This window comes from Leucopleurus acutus (assembly GCF_964270905.1).
Source record: "Leucopleurus acutus genome assembly, chromosome: 1".
In the NCBI taxonomy this organism is placed as follows: Eukaryota; Metazoa; Chordata; class Mammalia; order Artiodactyla; family Delphinidae; genus Leucopleurus; species Leucopleurus acutus.
In genome coordinates this window covers 127,497,933-127,515,331 of record NC_139142.1, presented here as the reverse complement: position 1 = coordinate 127,515,331, position 17,399 = coordinate 127,497,933, and the positions used below count along the sequence as shown (strand labels likewise).

The following is a 17,399-nucleotide window of genomic DNA, read 5'->3' as shown; positions in this document are numbered from 1 at the left end:
GAAGTTGGGGCTTGGTGGATCAGTCTGTCTACCTGTCTGTCTGTCTATCTATCTATGTCTATCTGTCTATCTAAATATCATTTATCTATCTATATTTATCTGTCATCAGCTATGTACCTATTTATTTTTATAGAGACTTAGAGAGTCAGTAAACCTGACCAGGTCTACCACTGTTTCTCTGCATATACTGTGATAAGTAAACATGTTGTCTCAGAGAACTTAAATTCTCAGTTTGAGAATTGATAAACAACTTGATATAAAAAATTTCTTTGTGGGTGATATTTGGTAGGTTGAGTAATTCTGTTTAACTTATCTAAATACACTTACCAAGAAGTCTTTGACAAATTACCTGAGATTGAACTAACATCGCTTTTTGTAGGTTCTACACTTGAAACTTTTATAAAAATTTTTAGCAACAACTTGTCCCAAATTCTTTATCAATGGTTTTCAATTGGTGTCCCCCACCACACACACAGAGCTTCTCTTCAGAGACCCTTCAGTGGCTGCATTGGGGGTGGTGTGTGAGATGATATCACAGGCAGGATGAAACTCACATCCTCTTCCCTGCCCTCTTTCTATTTATAGCAGCTCTGGTTTACTTGTGGATACCATATAAAATTTTATTTGAACAATAGGTTCCGTGACTAAACAAAACTTGTAAACCATTCTCTGTAACTGGAAGTTGTAATTCTTTTTCCATAATGACATTTTTGAACACTGACATACCTTTAAATAAGGCAAGTGTGTGTGTGTGTGTGTGTGTGTGTGTGTGTAAGCAATTTAAAGGAAATAATAGTTTATATCTTAAAGATTGGATTTTTAAATGTAACATTTTTACCCCACATATTCTGTTCAACAGCTGAGTGTTAACTTTGGCTCTTAAAGGTTAGAAAAGTCCTACAACCTTTGGCATGCTCTGAGATCTCAACTGGTTCGGGAATCAGAGAGAAATTCCATCTTTGACATTAAAATAAATGCTTCTATTACGTTTTGTGATTGACAAGGAAGAGAGGAGGGAAGATGTTGCAATTCTACCTCCTAAAGAATCTATGTTTTAAAGGTATGTATTTGGCTCTAACTGACTTCTGACACATGTCATTCAACCCTATAGAAATTCTCTTGGATAAGAACCTGACCCAGGCAAACCCACTTGTAAACTGGAGAAGGGGGAGGATTTGAGTGTAAGCACCTTGAACCAGAGGACTTTTTTTTTCCATTTAGAAAAACCTTCCTGGGGTTGATTTCCATAAGTGTACATTTCCTCTTCATAATTCTAGTCATTAATCACCAGGTAGTGTTTAAGAGCACCTGCGTGGAATCACAGATTCCACAATCCAACCTGAAAACTCGAATTTGGGATTACTTCTTTCTCTAAGAAGTATAATCCATCCCCCGGGTCTGCTCCTGGCTCATCTGGCATCTCTGCTTTTGAAACAACTTGGATCAGGGCACAGGATTTCAGTGTCTTCTCTTACTCCTCTCTTCCTGAATCCAGGGTCTCTTAACCTCCGCACTATAGACATTTGGGGCTGGATACTTCTTTACTGCAGGGGAGGGCTGTCCTGTGCATGGTAGGATGGTTAGCAGCACCTCTGACTTCTACCCACTAGGTGCTAGAAATGCTCCTACCCCAGTTGTGACAACCAAAAATGTCCCCAGACATAGCCAAACGTCCCCTTGCAGAGGTAGTAGGTAGGACTGTGAAGGAGCAAACTGTCCCCGACTGAGAACCACGGCTCTCTAATCCCTGAGGATCCCCAAACTGAGAATCCTACCAGGACTTACCCGGTCACCACTAGACATGGTTCTCAAGGATACCCATGTACTTTAACCAGGTCAGTGCTCTCAACACTGGCTGCACATTAGAATCACCTGAGATGTTTACCAATGACCAACTGAGCATTAGCATTTTTTAAAAAGCTCCCCAGAGATCTCAATTTGTAGACAGGACAGACAACCTCTGAACTAAGTGTACTTAGCAATCTTAATACTTATTAAAACTCCAAAATAAAACCTCACCCCAAATTTATTTCAAATAGGAAATGCCAAGTAGTTTCAGAGAAATAAAAAAATCCATATATCAATCTATTACAGTCTATTATAGGCCCCTGGAGACATTCACATGTGCTTTTTGTTTTGTTATCATCACAAAGTAGTTGAGAAACTGGATGACTCTGGGAATTCTGAGCTTTATAACAGTTTGACTGAAGGTGCATCACTTGATGTAGAGCAGTTTCTCTGGTGCTTGTAACTCATGGACTTTTTTGACCAAAGTGACAGGGAGGAGCCTGACCAAGAGGAAATTCCTGGAATGTACAGTGTTAGAATTGGCAGGGAAGGAAGATCAAGACTTAGCAAGACTAAGCGTGGCCTAGGAAGGGAGGCCTCTGATAATGTTCTTCAGCAGATGAAAAGTATGATCTAATGGCTACCTCTTTCCTTTGTTAGTGCTTCAGTAACAGTGGGAATAAAACCAGACAGTGGCGGTCTTCGTAACTTAGGATCCAAAAGAATGATGCCCAGAAGGTGTACATGTTCTGGCAGCTGCCAGTCCCACTTCTGGCCGGCCAGGAGGGGCTGGCCAAGGTTTTCATCCAATTACTAATCTTCTGAAAGGTATAGGATGCATTCAGTGATGTTCAACTTTCCATGTGACCTTAGGCAACTCAACTTCCCTGAGATTTTGTTTTCTTATTTGAAAGATGAGCAGCATGATATTTACCCCAGACAGTGACTATAAGGATTAAATTAGATAATATGTGTGAAAGTGCTTTGTGAAGTGTAAAGCCCAGTAGGTAGCCAATTGTAAACCCGGAGCTGAGCATGCTGTTACATTAGCACATTAAGTTCATGTTTCTCTGGTTTGTCCTCTGGCTGTTCTTCCTCGCAGTCTGGGTTAGGATCCGGGTGGTGGATTTCAATGACAAGAACATAGATGAGGCCTCCAGCCATAGCACCAACAAAAGGGCCCACTACAGGAATCCACCAGAAGTTATTTCCAGCTCTGAAATCAAACAAAGAAATTAGTGATACACCACTTGGCCTTCTTCCTGGTATTACTGCTAGTTATTCACTAACCAGCTAGTCATTTCTCATGCTCATGACTCCCTTTTAAATCAGCAAGAGCTAAGTATAAGGGCACTCACTGTAGCTTGGCAACCATCATCCTAGATTTTGCAGTATACCTGATTTCAGATGATCTATTCCATTGTCCTATTAGTACTTGTGAGAGAAATGTCCCGTTTATTTTCCTTTCGGAAAATATAGTCCCCGAAACCCATGGCTACAATTGAGGGCATTCAGGGAAAGTTCAGGTTGAATATTCGGGAGTTGCCTTCCCCTCATCCTGAAATAATGAGTCCTGGGGATTGCGAATGGTTGGGAGATGTGGAGAGATTCCTGGACATGATTGGTATATGAGGGCACTTACAAAATAAACAATCGGGAAACATTTGCCAATAAGTGAATTAAAAAAAATCAAAGGTAGAGATATGAATTACCTACTAAATATAATTGAATTCAGTACTTATATTTTGAGGTCACAGCTTAGTTAAACTTACTCTCTGATAAGGACTTTCTGCCATGTTTCCCTCTCCCCTCCAGAAATCCTCAATGTCAGCACATTGTATTGGAGGTATAGTTCTGAGAGAAAGCAGGTGCCTTTGTGAATTGTCACCGTCTCTTTTGGAGATAGAAAATCCACTTAAATAATTCTGTAGAAAGGACCATGGGTGGTCAGAAGCAAGTAAAACTATACAATTTGTTGTTTAAGGATATGTACGTTTGAGATAAAACTTTTTAAAAGCAGGATAATTATGAACAAAAAATTCAGAGTAATGCAGAGGAGGCAGAGGAAACGAGGAACACAACTACGCATGGGAATTTCACAGTGTTCTATTTTGGGGGAAGGATTCATGGCTGCTATTTTTAGTTTTATTCCTAACAACTATACGTATTTCCATGGGACCTTTTGTTTGTATCAGTTTTTTATTAGGGTAATAAAGGAAATAAGCACAAAACAGGGGGCCTGTCCTAGAATTCATGAGATTTAGTTCTAATCTCAGGAGGGTCCAGATGGTCTTTGGGCAAAGTCTCCTCATCTCTGAGCTTCATTCTTCCATCTGAACAGTGGTCCCTTCCACCTGCATCATCCAAGCACTCTCTTAGATCCTGAATCTTAGATCATCAATGCAGGCTCACAATAAGATAATAAGTCTTAGAGCATAAACGCAGTCTCCGGGGAAGAGCACCGTCATTAAGCACAGTGGCCAGCAGATGTCACTCTTACTGCACTGGAACGAGGTCACTGCATTCAGCTGTTCTCACAGCGCCCTTTCCCGTGCCTCCAAATCCAGGTGGAATTTTCTATGAGAGGCACCTGAGCTTTAAAGAACTAGGAGCCTTCTCTTCAGGTAAGCACATGAAGCAAGTTTAAGCCACCTTATTTGGTCCATCACTTCCTTTCTTCCATCACTGGTTTGTGGCACATCTCTTACTGTCGTTTAACAGATTAGGGTCCAAGATATCTGCCAGCACACATGTCCTCCTTTCACTGGCTGGACTCTCTTGAGCTGGATGTGTTGCACCAGGGTCACAAGGCTTAAATGGAGGAGCTCTGATACGGTTCCCTGCCTGGCCTCACAGGTAAACAAGGTTATTTGCACACTGTGATTTGGGGGATGCCAGAAATATGTCTGTGTTAATTGCTTACGGTACCATCATGAGGGATTCATTCCTTTGGTTAAACTATTTTAAAAATTAACAATACCCCTGAGATCCTTCATCCACTAAATTATCAACACTTTAAAGTGAATTAGTGAAGACCACTCGCTTACATCCTAATACTTAAGGGAAAAGCAAGAGTCAGCCAGGGTCTGTCTTGCCCTTGTCAGACCTGCTGGAGCCCCACTCCCACTGTCATCCTCACTCCGTGCCATACAGGGGCAAGTGAGGATCCAAGGCAGTCTCGGTTTTATCTGAGACCTTGGGTGTGGATCCAAACTAGAAAGTCCCCTGAGATACTTAGCTTGGATGTAGAACCCTGAAAGGATGGGGCACTTTAGGGACACTTTGGAGTCCTGTTATCCCTCAGCGGTTTCCTTGGGAACTTTTTGGTTGAGGATTATCAGTTAGTCTAGCTATTTCGTAACTGGTTTCTGCCCCCTCTACTCATCTTTAATCTGTTCTATATAATAATGTCGGATCAATTTTGCTAAATTGAAGTTCTAAACGTGTCAAACTTCTGCCCTAAATCTTTTGTTGCTTCCTGTAACCTACAGAAGAGGGAGCAGCAAAAACCCCAAAGTCTCATTCTGGGAATCTAGGTCCTCCAATGGTCTGAAACAATTGCCCTTCCAAGCTTCTTCACGCACCCTTCCAACTAAACTAGATCATGTGTTATTTTAACATTCTGTCTTGGGATACAGAATCCTCTCTGCCTGAAATATCCTCTCTGTCCGCTGTTTAAGCATGTCCAAATACTACCAAATGCCCCTACTTCCACCCCCATAATTCTCAAATTTGGAGCTACAAACCTTCTCTCAACTCTTGGAGTTAACTAGTCAAATCTCTTTAATGGCACTTGACAGCTCCAACCTGTGTAAGAGCCTATGCTCACTACTCTGAAATAGAATGTAAATAAAGCAGTGAAGGGCAACAACAGTGAGGGGCATCTTTAGCATGGGGCCTTGAATAAGAAATCAGGTAGCTGCATGGATGAATGAATGCATGAATGAGGGGAAAAGACCCTGATGCTAACAAGGGACATGGTGCTCAGAGTTTGGCATTAGGTGATTTCAGCATTCTCCCACAGACACGGTCTCCTGCCATATACTCAACAAAGCAAAGAAAAGAGGCAAGATCTCTACCTCTTTAGAACCACCATCACTCTTAGAACTTTGGGTGAATCACCAAGCAGGGCTCAAATAGAGGTCACGTCACTGTGGGGCACCTTTGTTCTCGGGGTCTGTGTGAAGCTCACAGAGGTGTCTTGATGGTAGGGGCAGTGGTCTCCTGGAGTGAACCTCAGCAAATTGGGATTAAAGGAAACTCATGGGCCAATTCTGGGCTTTGGAAATAAGGAGATCTTTAACGTATGCTTTTGACAGTACATGGGAAGAATACAAATGATCTTCCTAGTTGGCATTTTGTTCAACCTTTTCACGTTCTAGTATGATCATTCTGGAAGAGAGCTCCTCAACTGTGGCACTCTTAGCGTATTTGGCTGAATAATTCTTAGTTGTGGCGATCTGTCCTGGATACTATAAGATGCTTAGCAGTATCCCTCTACTGGCCTCTACCCACTAGATGCTGGTGACAACATCTGCCCCCACCCTTCCCAGCTGTGACAACCCAAAGTGTCTCCAGGCATTGCCAAATGTCCCTGAGGGCAACATCACCTCTGGCTGAGAACCACTGCTCTATAAATTCACTGCATTGTTCGTTTCTTAAAGATAGGGAATGTTTCTTGATTCTTTTTTATCCCTCATCTCCTAGGACATGTGTGTCACATAGCATTTATCCATACTTTTATTCAATAGCTTTTATTGAGGCTTTCTATGTGCCAGACCACATCCTAGTCACAGCGGACACAGCAGTGAAAACATGGTCAAGGTCTCTGTCCTCATGATGCTTACGCTATAGCAGCTCTAATGCTGTCTGTGGTGGTTATCAGAATGGTGTCAGTGATTTCAGTAGCTTGTGTTTCACGATGGTGAAGGCAACCCAGACTCCTAAATGAATTCATCACTTGTGTACAGCTATATATAGGTCAGCATTAGGGACACTCAAGTGTTTTGTTCCCACAGCAGACATTAAACTAAAATTTGCTCACACATGTTTTCCGTGCTTCTTTCTCCCATGTTAGAGCCCTGTTTCCTGGGGAACAAAGGTGGGTGCCTTTCCCAGAGAGAGATGTGATGAGTGGTTGGGGACTGGCCACCATGACTTTAGGGGGGGACGGTGGGAAGGAATTAACGGGAAAAGTTTGTCCTGGGAGCTTGGTACCAGCAGTTGGCATGTTTCATCAGCACATTCTGAGGTGTAAGGCACGGGGTCTTGCCACTTCCTGTGCACAGGCTCTCTTTGATGCCTGTTCCACTAGGAATTTCTTATGCTTCAAGAATTCAAGGACCAGTGATTAGGACTCCGCGCTCTCACTGCCAAGGGCAAGGGTTCGATCTCTGATTGGGGAACTAAGACCCCGCAAGCCACATGGCATGGCCAAAAAAAAAAGAAAAAAAGAATAAGCTCAGCACTCACTTCTTCTGTGGTGCCTCCCCCAGCTTCCCCGGGTAGAGGTAGCCAGTCCCTCATCTGTGTTCCCTTAGCGCTTTGTTTCAGGGGTTACCAGAGCACTTGTTACATTGCTCAAGGCCAGTGTCTTATCTGATTTTGACATTTCCTTGCCTAGCACAGTGACCACAGCATAGGTGGTGATTAAGGTAGATCTGTTGAATGAATGAATGAAGCGAAGCTAGCATGGTCTCCTAGAAGGAGCCCTATAGTAGTATCAGAAGATAGAAATTCTACCCCTTTGTCACAAAGTGAATACGTAGACAAGTTCTACATCCAAAATAGTCACATAAAGCCATATACCAGTTGAGAAGTTATTATTATATAGGACAAACCTATCTCTTTGAATCTATCTAGAGCCTCTCTATCTTTCTCTGTTTCTCTGTCCCTCTCTGTCTCTTATTATGTCTCTGTGTCTATCTCTTTGTCTCCCTCCCCCTTCTCTCTCTCTCTCTCTTTCCTACACACACACACACACACACACACACACACACACACACACACCGTATCATAAATCACCAGTGATACGTTCCACACTTATGATGAGGATGTGCTTAACCTCACCCTCCCATCTGCACTCTCTTGGATCTCCAGGTCAAAGCACAGCCCTCCCCATTGAGGCACAGTGTGAATCTTCCTCCCTCCTCCCTGACCGTTGTTACTTACGTGAAGACCTCAAACCCCCAACCTGCCAAGGCAGTGAAAAGTCTGGGACTCAGGTCTCGAGCTGGGTTCATGGCACAGCCACTGTTCATTCCCAGAGAGGAAGAAATGACAACAATCAGGAAGCCAATGACAATGGGCTGTAGGCCTTTGGGGACTCCCAAGTTTCTTGAGTCAAAAATGGCAAAGATGACAATGAGAAGAAACATGGTGGCCACTACCTGGGGGAGGGAGAAAATATACAAGGGATTTAGCTTATATTCTTCCCCCTTGCCCACCTCAAAATTCACCCACTCTCATTAAAAACAAACCTAGTAATAAGTAACGTATGCTGGTTGAGCACTCTGTGCCAGACCCTTATCGCAGCAATCCTAGACATGGGTGCTGATATCATTCTCCTTTACAGATTAGTTACCTGCCCAAGGTGACACAGTCAGTGACAGGCAGGTGTGGATCCAGAGAGTTCAGCTCTAGAGACTGTTATCTTTACTACACTATCCTGCTGAGCTACTACCAGCTAGATGGAGAGCAAGCTACAGGCTGGAAAAATGAACAAAGGGGCTCATTCAAATTGGTGAGAAAAACAATGTGAGACATCAATAGATGAATGGGCAAAGGAAATGAAAATTCATAAAAGAAAAATAGATTTAAGAAACAAGAGGGAAAAACTGATTCACAATGAAAAAAAGTGCAAACAATACCAAGTGTTAGGGAACTGATACCACTTCTCTCAGGCTTTCCTAATTAAACTAAGCACATACTACACTTTTGAAAGGCAATTTATCAGTAATTTAGCAACATGCATTAAAAATAATCCGTAAGATTATGTACTGAATTTGACCCAGTTGGATATTTTGAGAACCACATCATGGAAATAATCTAAAATACGGAAACATCATAAAGCAAATATGTAAATAAATAGTTAAACATCATTTATAGTATTGAAAAACTGGAGTCCACATCAATAGGGAAAGGGCTAACTATATTATGAAGTGCCCATTCTATAGTCTGTTATACAGCCATCAAAAACAAATACAAGGGCTTCCCTGGTGGTGCAGTGGTTGAGAGTCCGCCTGCCGATTACAGGGGACACGGGTTTGTGCCCCGGTCTGGGAAGATCCCACATGCCGCGGAGCGGCTGGTCCCGTGAGCCATGGCCGCTGAGCCTGCGCGTCCGGAGCCTGTGCTCCGCAACGGGAGAGGCCACAACAGTGAGAGGCCAGTGTACCGCAAAACAAAACAAAACAAAAAAACAAATATAAGAGCTATCTGGTAACATTTTTAAATGCTTATGATATTAAGAAAAATATGTGCATTATATTTGATACTTGAAAACAACATAAAAACAAGTTGTAAGAGATTATACAAACAATGAGAGCAGGTATTCTGAACTGGTGTGGTACAGTGGGTGTTTTCCCCACTCTCTAGTTTCTAAAATTTCCAAACTATTATTTTACTTTAACAGCTAAATCATAGCTTCTATTTACTAGGCACTTATTATGTGCCAGGTACTTCATATGCTTTTTCTCTTTAGAACTTCACACCAATCGGTGAGATAAATCCTATTTATTCACAGTTTACAGATGAGGAAATGTAGATAGAAGGAGGTTAAGAAACTTGCCCAAGGGCACACAGCTCATAAGCAGAACAATCAGGACGAGAACCAGACAAGTGATTTTAGACCAGAATAGTTGTGCTATTGGCTACACGACAGATGCTTGGATGCAGCTTGTTTAAATGTCATTAAGGCAGAGACACTTCTAGCTGCCTAGAGAGTCTGGATAAACCTATGCACGTGGGGAGACACAGAAGACCTGGGATACTCTAAGCTCAACTACTACACTTCACAGTCCTTGAACTGAGATCACAGTGTCTTTTCTTGAGGCCTCTACGTTTAGGTCATGTGCACAAAAGAGACAGTTAGGTGGAACAAACCCCATTTGCCCCTACAGGGGTTGAAATGTCCAGTCATGCACTTTTCTCTGAAGCTTGACTGATGTGGAAGAAGTGTATGTATTAAAGAGGAGGCAGGAAACCCGTAGTGGTATCAACTTTGGCAAGGGCAGATATTTGTCAGCAAAGCTTGGGTTATGCGTAGGGACCTCTGACTTTGGAAACATAGCCTTTCTTTTCTGATAGGCCTATAATGTTCCTATGCATCCCCCTTATTAGATTATGTCTTTTCACGAAAGTTAGGTCTTTGTTGAATGTACACTTACTTGGTCTGCAAATGCATTCACCAGAGACAGATACGGAGCTGGGTATGTTGCGAAAATGTGTGCTGTTGCGTTTTCTCCCACGACGAGCAGTTTTCCACCAGCAAAAGATAGAAATGCATCTATGGAAGACAGAGCTCTGGCATGTTAGTGTCCTCTGGGCAGGGGGGGACGTAGGCCTATGCCAGGTCTTATGCTGAACAAGTACAGGCGAACCCTCAGGTTCAGCTAGGAAGATCCATATCATTTGCCTCTTTTCACTTCACAGTATGGTAGCTTTAGAGATACCCAGAGAACTCCCAGGATAGCGGGTCAGAGAGAGAAAGCCCTGGCTTCCCTTGATGGTTCACTCCACGTTTGAGCCAAATCCTTATCCAGTGGGTCTTGGGAACCATTTTTCTTTGAGGGGAATTCTTGGAATTTTCAAGATTGACTAAAAGTGAAAGTGAAGCTTGGACTTGCTCTATGCAGAGCTCATGATTCCCAGAGAGTTCTCAGTAACCCCTAATAGCAGTCCAGAATTTGAGGGCATCAAGGTACAGTGAAGATGCCCTTAGAACAAGGAACACAGCAGTCCCCGACATAGCCAGCACCACCCCCAGGCCTCTCTGGCCACAGCAGCTGGTGCTCTAGGTTTCTGGTCTGGTCTTGAGTAATTCTTTAGTCTTCTTACACTCTAATTCTTAGGATACTCAGTGGGAAGAGGTCCCTTTCCACAATGTACCTCTCAGCCTTGGCTCATAAATTCTAGTTCCTAAGGGCTTCAGTTTAAGAGTCATAAAGTATTAAGACTTACCTTGGGTTAGAGAGAAGGAACTACTTTAACACTTGATTTTATGGAACCCCAAGATTTTTTAGTTTGAAGGGCCTAAGAAGTCACCTACTAGTTCAATTCCTTTATTTTCCAGAGGAGGAAACTGAGACCAATAAGGTCAGATGACTTACTGAAGTCACACAGCTATGTACATAGTTCACATGGAACTAAAGTCTGGGTCTTTGATCGTCAGTACTGTGGTTCCCCCAGGACTGTTGCAGAATGGAAGCTCTGGCTACTGGATGGAAGGGAGAAGAGGTTCCCCACCCAGCCCATTTCTCTGCTATGCTTCTTCCTTCAAAGACTTTGTTCCAGATTCCTTCTTTAAGTACTTACTCATCATTCTCCTTGCCACAAGTCAACGGCTCCCTTCCCAGCCAAATCAGAGAAAGCCATGGAGAAGCCAGTGGCCTATTGCTTACTTTGGCATTGTTCACAGTGTAGTGCTGGTTGGGTCTAAAAATATACTTCCTTTAAGTTCTGCCCTCCATTTAAGTTGTGACCATTTTCACTAAGAGGCTTCCTGAACGTGCCCTGATGATAATGTTGACCCCATTATTTAGAACTTACGACTCTTAGAACTGCGTGTCAAGTGGAGAACGTTTTCTGTTCTTACCTCATCTCACCTCTTCCTACCAAGTAATTCTGACTTTCAACTTATAGCCAGTTCTCCCTAATCTCTGGACTCAGGGGTCCTACTCACCATAATAAATGCCAAAGAGGGTTGCAGCCCCTAAAAAGGCTCCCAAGAGCTGGGCCCCCACATAAAAGGGGAATTTGAACCACTTCGTCCGTCCAAAAAGACACATTGCAAAAGTCACAGCTGGGTTGATGTGGCCACCTGCAAGGAAGATAAGGTGATTAGGAAAGTCAGAGGGCAGGCCAGGGATAATTATTGTGAAGGAAACCTTATCTAGGGACTGCAGGCAGAATTCAGTCTTCTAGGTGTGAGGAACTGTATGTGAGGAGACAGAGGGGTGTGTGTGTGTGTGTCTGTGTGTGTCTGTGTGTCTGTGTGTATGTGTGTGTGTGTGTTTGAGTGGAGAGGAAGAGAGGACTAATAATCCTCATGGCATCATTAGACACTGTTTAGGAAGTTTAGCTTTCTCAAAAGAAAGTCAAATATATAAAGAAACTTGTACTCAAGTGGCTCATTTTCTCTCTCTCTCATCTCTCTCTATCTATCTATATCATCTATCTACTGGGTTTTGCTTAACTATAAAGCAATAACCCCAAAGAGATTGATATAAACAGTTAACTTCAGTATATTTGTAAGTCAATATACTTACACTTGTAAGATTTAAATCTATATCCAGTCATTTCTAAGTCCATGTCCAGAGGATATAGAAACAATCTTAGGACTGAAAAGAGATATCTCTTTAAGGGGAAATGGCCCTTCCTTTGTGGGCTGTGCCTCTCACTGAGGTAAGGGGCTCAGTTTATTTTGAGGTAGTCACAGTGTCTGAGTGGATTTTCTGTAGTTTCTCTGCAGAAACGATGTATATCTCACACACACAAATGGAGCAACACTTCCTCCTCCACTCCAGCCTAAACTCTGACTAGAGAAATCAGCTTCTTTGATTCTAACCCAGTTGCAAGGTCAGGTAGAGGGGCTTGCTCTGGGGTAGGTTACTGATATCCCCAGCTGGCTTTGCTAGTAACAACAGTAACAATAATGCATATTGAACACTTGCCAGATGCTGTCATAGGCGTATTACATGCAATTGATCCTCCTAAGAACCCGGTGAGGTGGGTACTAGTCCAGTTAACTGCTGAGGAAACTGAGGCACAGAAGTTAAGTAAAATTTTAAGGTCACATGGCTAATAAGTGGTAGGTCTAGGATTCAAATTCAGGTTTATTTGAACTCTTGGGCCTATGTTCTTTTCTAGACCTTCTTCACCAAGTTTATAAAGGTGTCTCTGCCTTAGAAAGCAGGGAAAAATTTTTCAAAGATCATCTTTGAGCATATGGGCTTGATTCCTAGGAATGAAGGACACTCATATGAAGAGTGCCAATGACATTTAGTGTGGAGGGGGGAATTAGAGTAACTGTCAATGTGACCACGCTGAAATGTGGACCTCTGGGTTGTGGAAATAGTTGTAAACAAAGGAGTGATGATGATGATGATGGTGATGACACTTTGCCATTTGACCCCCCACAGAACCTATTGGTGAGCTTGTTTTGGGAAGCCTTCCCTCTTCTCCCCAGTCCGTGAAGAAAGCTATGCTTTTCCTGAGTCTCTAAGCCAAAGTGGGCTTGCAGTGGGGAGGGGTTCTGACTGCTGACTACACCATGAGGGTCCTTTCTTCACCTGCCTCTGCCACTCTGGGGCTAATACGAACAAGAAAAATGTCAGTATATCAAAGCACAGGTGACTTCCTGAAGCCTTACACACGTATCACCTGTTTTGTTTTACTTTTAAATCTAAGAGAGTCATAATTTTGGAGACTGGCAGGAGTACAGCTTCCTAGGGAAGCTGGAAACAGGGGTTAGAAGAGGGGAGCACCCAGGGCAGTGGAAAGTTCCTGGAGCCAGCCCTGTTCCTCTTCTCCCAGAGCTGGTTGGAGGGTAGCCGCCACCCAGCCAGCCTGGAGGAACCCATTGTGAAAGGACAAGGGGATGTAAGAAATCACCTCCAATCAAAAATGTCTCCCCTCAGATGAGTTCACCAATGGGACAGTTACTGTTTAGCAAGCTCCTCTTCCAAAATAAGACTTGCTGTAGGTAGGTTTATGCTTTTAGCCCCTCAAAAGCACCCTGAGGCAGGAACTATTGCTCACCTTGACCTTGACATGCTGCAAGGCACTTAGTAGGTTTTCAAGATATGAAAGTTGATGTATGTGGAATCTAAAATATGGCGCAAATGAACCTATCTACAAAGCAGAAACAGACTCATAGACATAGAGAACAGACTGGTGGTTGCCAAGGGGGAAGTGGGGAGGGAGAGGGATGGACTGGGAGTTTGGGGCTGGTAGATGCCAACTGTTACATTCAGAATGGATGAACAGCAAGTCCTAATGTATAGCATGGGGAACTATATCCAATCTCCTGAGATAAAGCATAATGGAAAAGAATATAAAAAAAGAATGTCTCTGTGTATAACTGAGTCACTTTGCTGTGCAGCAGAGACTGGCACAACATTGTAAATCAACTCTACTTCAATTTTAAAAATTGAAGAAAAAAAAAGATATGAAAGTTGAAGAAATAGTCAGAGGTCTTTATTCAGATAGCTCAGACTACAAAGATCTACAGAGGGAAAGTTGTTTGGGAGTCAGAGAGGGTGTGCCCAGGAGGGTGCTTTGCAAAGCAACGAGGAGAGTTTCTCCTTGCAGAGATGCGTGATCACTTGGCTTACCCGAAGGACAAAGCAGAGCAGTGTAGTGGAAAGAACATGAGTGCAAGAGTCAGAGAAGGCCACACTCACATCTTGGCCCTGCCAAGGTGGTTGTGATGATCAGATTATTCACATAAAGAGCCCAGGGGGATAGCTGGATTCCCCGAGGCCTGAGATGAAAGTCTTACATGAGCAAGGTGAGCTCTTTCAAGGTTCTGTCCTAGACGAGTCTCCTGCCCACCACCCACAGACAACTCTGTGATAGAGATCATCTTAACATTTTATTTGTCATTAAGCAAAGCTATTTTGATTTTTCAGTGAATTTTTATTGCTTATAAAAAAACTACATCAAAAACAACCGCCATAGTCTAGGTACAAGCTGGCAGTGTAAACGCTTTGTGGGGGATGGTGCATAATTAGGGCATTATGAGTTCTGATTGGCCAGATTGGATTGCCAGACTACTGGCAAGTTCACAAGGGAGCAGGGTGTGGTAACTGCCATGCAGTAAAGTAATGCTTTATGTTCCACAACCAGATGTCAGCTGACCTTACCAGTCTGGACCACAAAGTGGGATCCCATTTATGTTTATACCTAATATACATTGGTTATTTTTGGAATTCCCAAAGAGGGCCTCACATATGCCCACAAACCAGCATGTTAGCTGCAGCCACTGTGAGAAAGTCACCTCCCCTATGTAGTCTTCCTCTCCTGTTCCTGGGCTGCTGAAGCCAATACTGAATCTGCACTGATGTCATCAGTGGGCCAGTGTGTTGTCTGTGCATGTTCCCCCCCAGTTCTCAGGGAGCTTGAATATCATTTCCAAACAGAGATGGGGAGATAAGCTCCTTTTCCAACTCAGTGCTACCTTATATCAGCCAGGCTCAGAAACTGCTCTCCTTGCATTTTGAGATCTCACAGTCTCTCATAAACAATGTGGACAGCTCCCAAGCCTCACCCAGAAGCAGCCTCTAGTGAAAACAGTCCCATCAGTTCTGTGAAAACAGTCCCATCAGTTCTACTCTGAGCGCAGGGGCTTAATCCCAGTCTAAAGGCCGGATGGGAAGACTCCACACCATCCTTTACTCCCTCTTCCCCCTTCCTGCTGGTCCCTGTCCCTTCTCCTCCTATCGTGACTCCAAATATATCAGTGGATGCAAACAGACATTGACAGTGCTGGTGGTAAAGGGTGTTAGCTACATTGGTAGGGTCTGGGACCAATTTATCCTAAGTAAATATTTGATGAAGTTTAATTCAGGGTGTTATGCAGGTGAAATACTGCAAAACCACATCTCCACCTTAAAAAAATCACTGAAAACATGCCTACATTTATATTGCATGGTTTGTGGAAACAACACCTGTGTGAATGTAGTTGGGAGCGTGAGGGGAGGCAGTGGAGCATCCTGCATGCTTATTTGAAGCCAGGAGTGTGTTGTGTGTCTGGTGTCAAGGCCTGCAACTGTAATTAAGCCTTGGCACATTCATGGTGTTCCCCTGGTTATTCTTGTGTCTGAGGTAGGTAGTACAGTGCTGGGATCACAGCAAAGGCTCGGCAAGAGTTTGAACAGAAACACCGCTCGGGCCAAACAAACCACATGTATGGGAATCTGTAACCTGGTCTGCCCCAGGATCTGAGTCGGCCGGTGATATGGAAAGGCTGACAGCTAGCAAATGACTGTTCCAGGTGCCCAGCCCATGGATGCTCCGTGGGGGTCTGGGCAATCATTCTTTAGCGCTCCAGTGGCAGCACTTGTCACCAGTTCAGCCAGCTCAACTGCAGGATCCTCCAGCTGGACCGTACTGCCCATAGGCCCTGCCTGTACTGTCCTTCCCATAGTAGACCACTGGAAATGTTGTATAATAATGGGGACCTGTGCTTTGCTGTCGTATAGACCTGGGTCAAATCTTTGATCTGTCTCTTTGCCAGCTGTGGAACTTCTGGCAATTTACTCAATCCCTTGGAGCTCCAGTTTCCTCTGTAGAATGGACAATAATACCGGCCTCAGAGTGCTGCTATAGAAGTGAGAGGAGATAAAGTATGTACAGCACCCAGTACAGTGCCCAGCATGCAGGGGGTCCCTGCTTCCGTTATCACCAACAGTCTTGCCTTAGTTCTCTGAGCCCCCAGACAAGGCTGCTGAGGATTCTGCAAGCCTTTGGGAAGTGGATCATTTCCACAGTTCCTTCCTAAGGTCCCAGGCTGTATTAAATATCATTTCATTTTGCTCCTCAGAACCTTGAGAATGGCTTCTAATTAGCCTACCACTCAGAACAGAATTGGACAAAGACCTTCTGACTAGCCCTGCAGCTCCATGAACACACTAGCTATTTTGCAAATGACCTAGGCTCTCCCTGATTGCTGTGGATAAAGGTCCAGGGAATTGCCTCTGTTGGAGTGATATTCACTGGGCTATTCACAGCATATCTGGGAAGTGGTTTCCAAGCGTGGGGAAGAGCTAGTAAAAGACTCTATTGATAGATGAAGAATACTATTCCGTAACCAGATTTAGGAATCAGTCAGTTCTGAGTTCCAACCCTCATCTCTGTCTTTTGCTAAGTGTTGCCTTTGTGCCACTCACTTAGCATTTGCTGGCCATTTAAATTTTGTCATCTATAAAAATAGAATCAAATACATATTCTTGCAGGACTGTTGAGATCTAAAAAAATTAAGGTCTGTAGAGTACCCAGAACTGCACTAGTACATTGGAATGGTTGAGTTAATAGTAGCTGTTATTATTATTATTTCTATTACTTACCAGAGACACCTCCAGCAACATAAATGGCCATTACTATTGCCATTGAAAGTCCAATATTGATAGTGATGATTCCTCCATGACGTCCTCGGCTGAGGACAGCTTGGGCAACACAGCCACATCCAAGGACCTGGAATGAAAGGGAACTCAACAAGTAAGTGAAGATGGCCACTGTCAAAGACAATGGAAAGTCAGAGTAACAAGAAGCATTTTTCAAGCACACTCATGGCTTGGACTGCCATAGGCCTCGTGCAAATCAAATGATAATCTTCCAGCTGTGCACAGGTAGCAAAATGATGGTCCCAAGGCTGCATCTGGCTTATGGAT

The 17,399-nt window shown here is 43.5% G+C and overlaps 1 protein-coding gene across 1 annotated transcript in view; it reads right to left on the bottom strand.

The window, feature by feature from the left end:
- Positions 1–2,008: 2,008 nt before the first annotated feature.
- Positions 2,009–17,399, bottom strand: part of AQP9 (aquaporin 9) — a 35,309-nt gene continuing 19,918 nt past the window's right edge. Inside the window, exons 2-6 of the mRNA XM_082853969.1 lie at positions 17,076–17,202; positions 11,690–11,827; positions 10,176–10,294; positions 7,960–8,177; positions 2,009–3,004 (exon numbers count right to left, since the gene is read on the bottom strand). Coding sequence (XP_082710095.1) covers positions 2,830–3,004; positions 7,960–8,177; positions 10,176–10,294; positions 11,690–11,827; positions 17,076–17,202 — 777 coding nt within the window. The 3' untranslated portion in view covers positions 2,009–2,829. The remainder of the gene's footprint in view (positions 3,005–7,959; positions 8,178–10,175; positions 10,295–11,689; positions 11,828–17,075; positions 17,203–17,399) is intronic.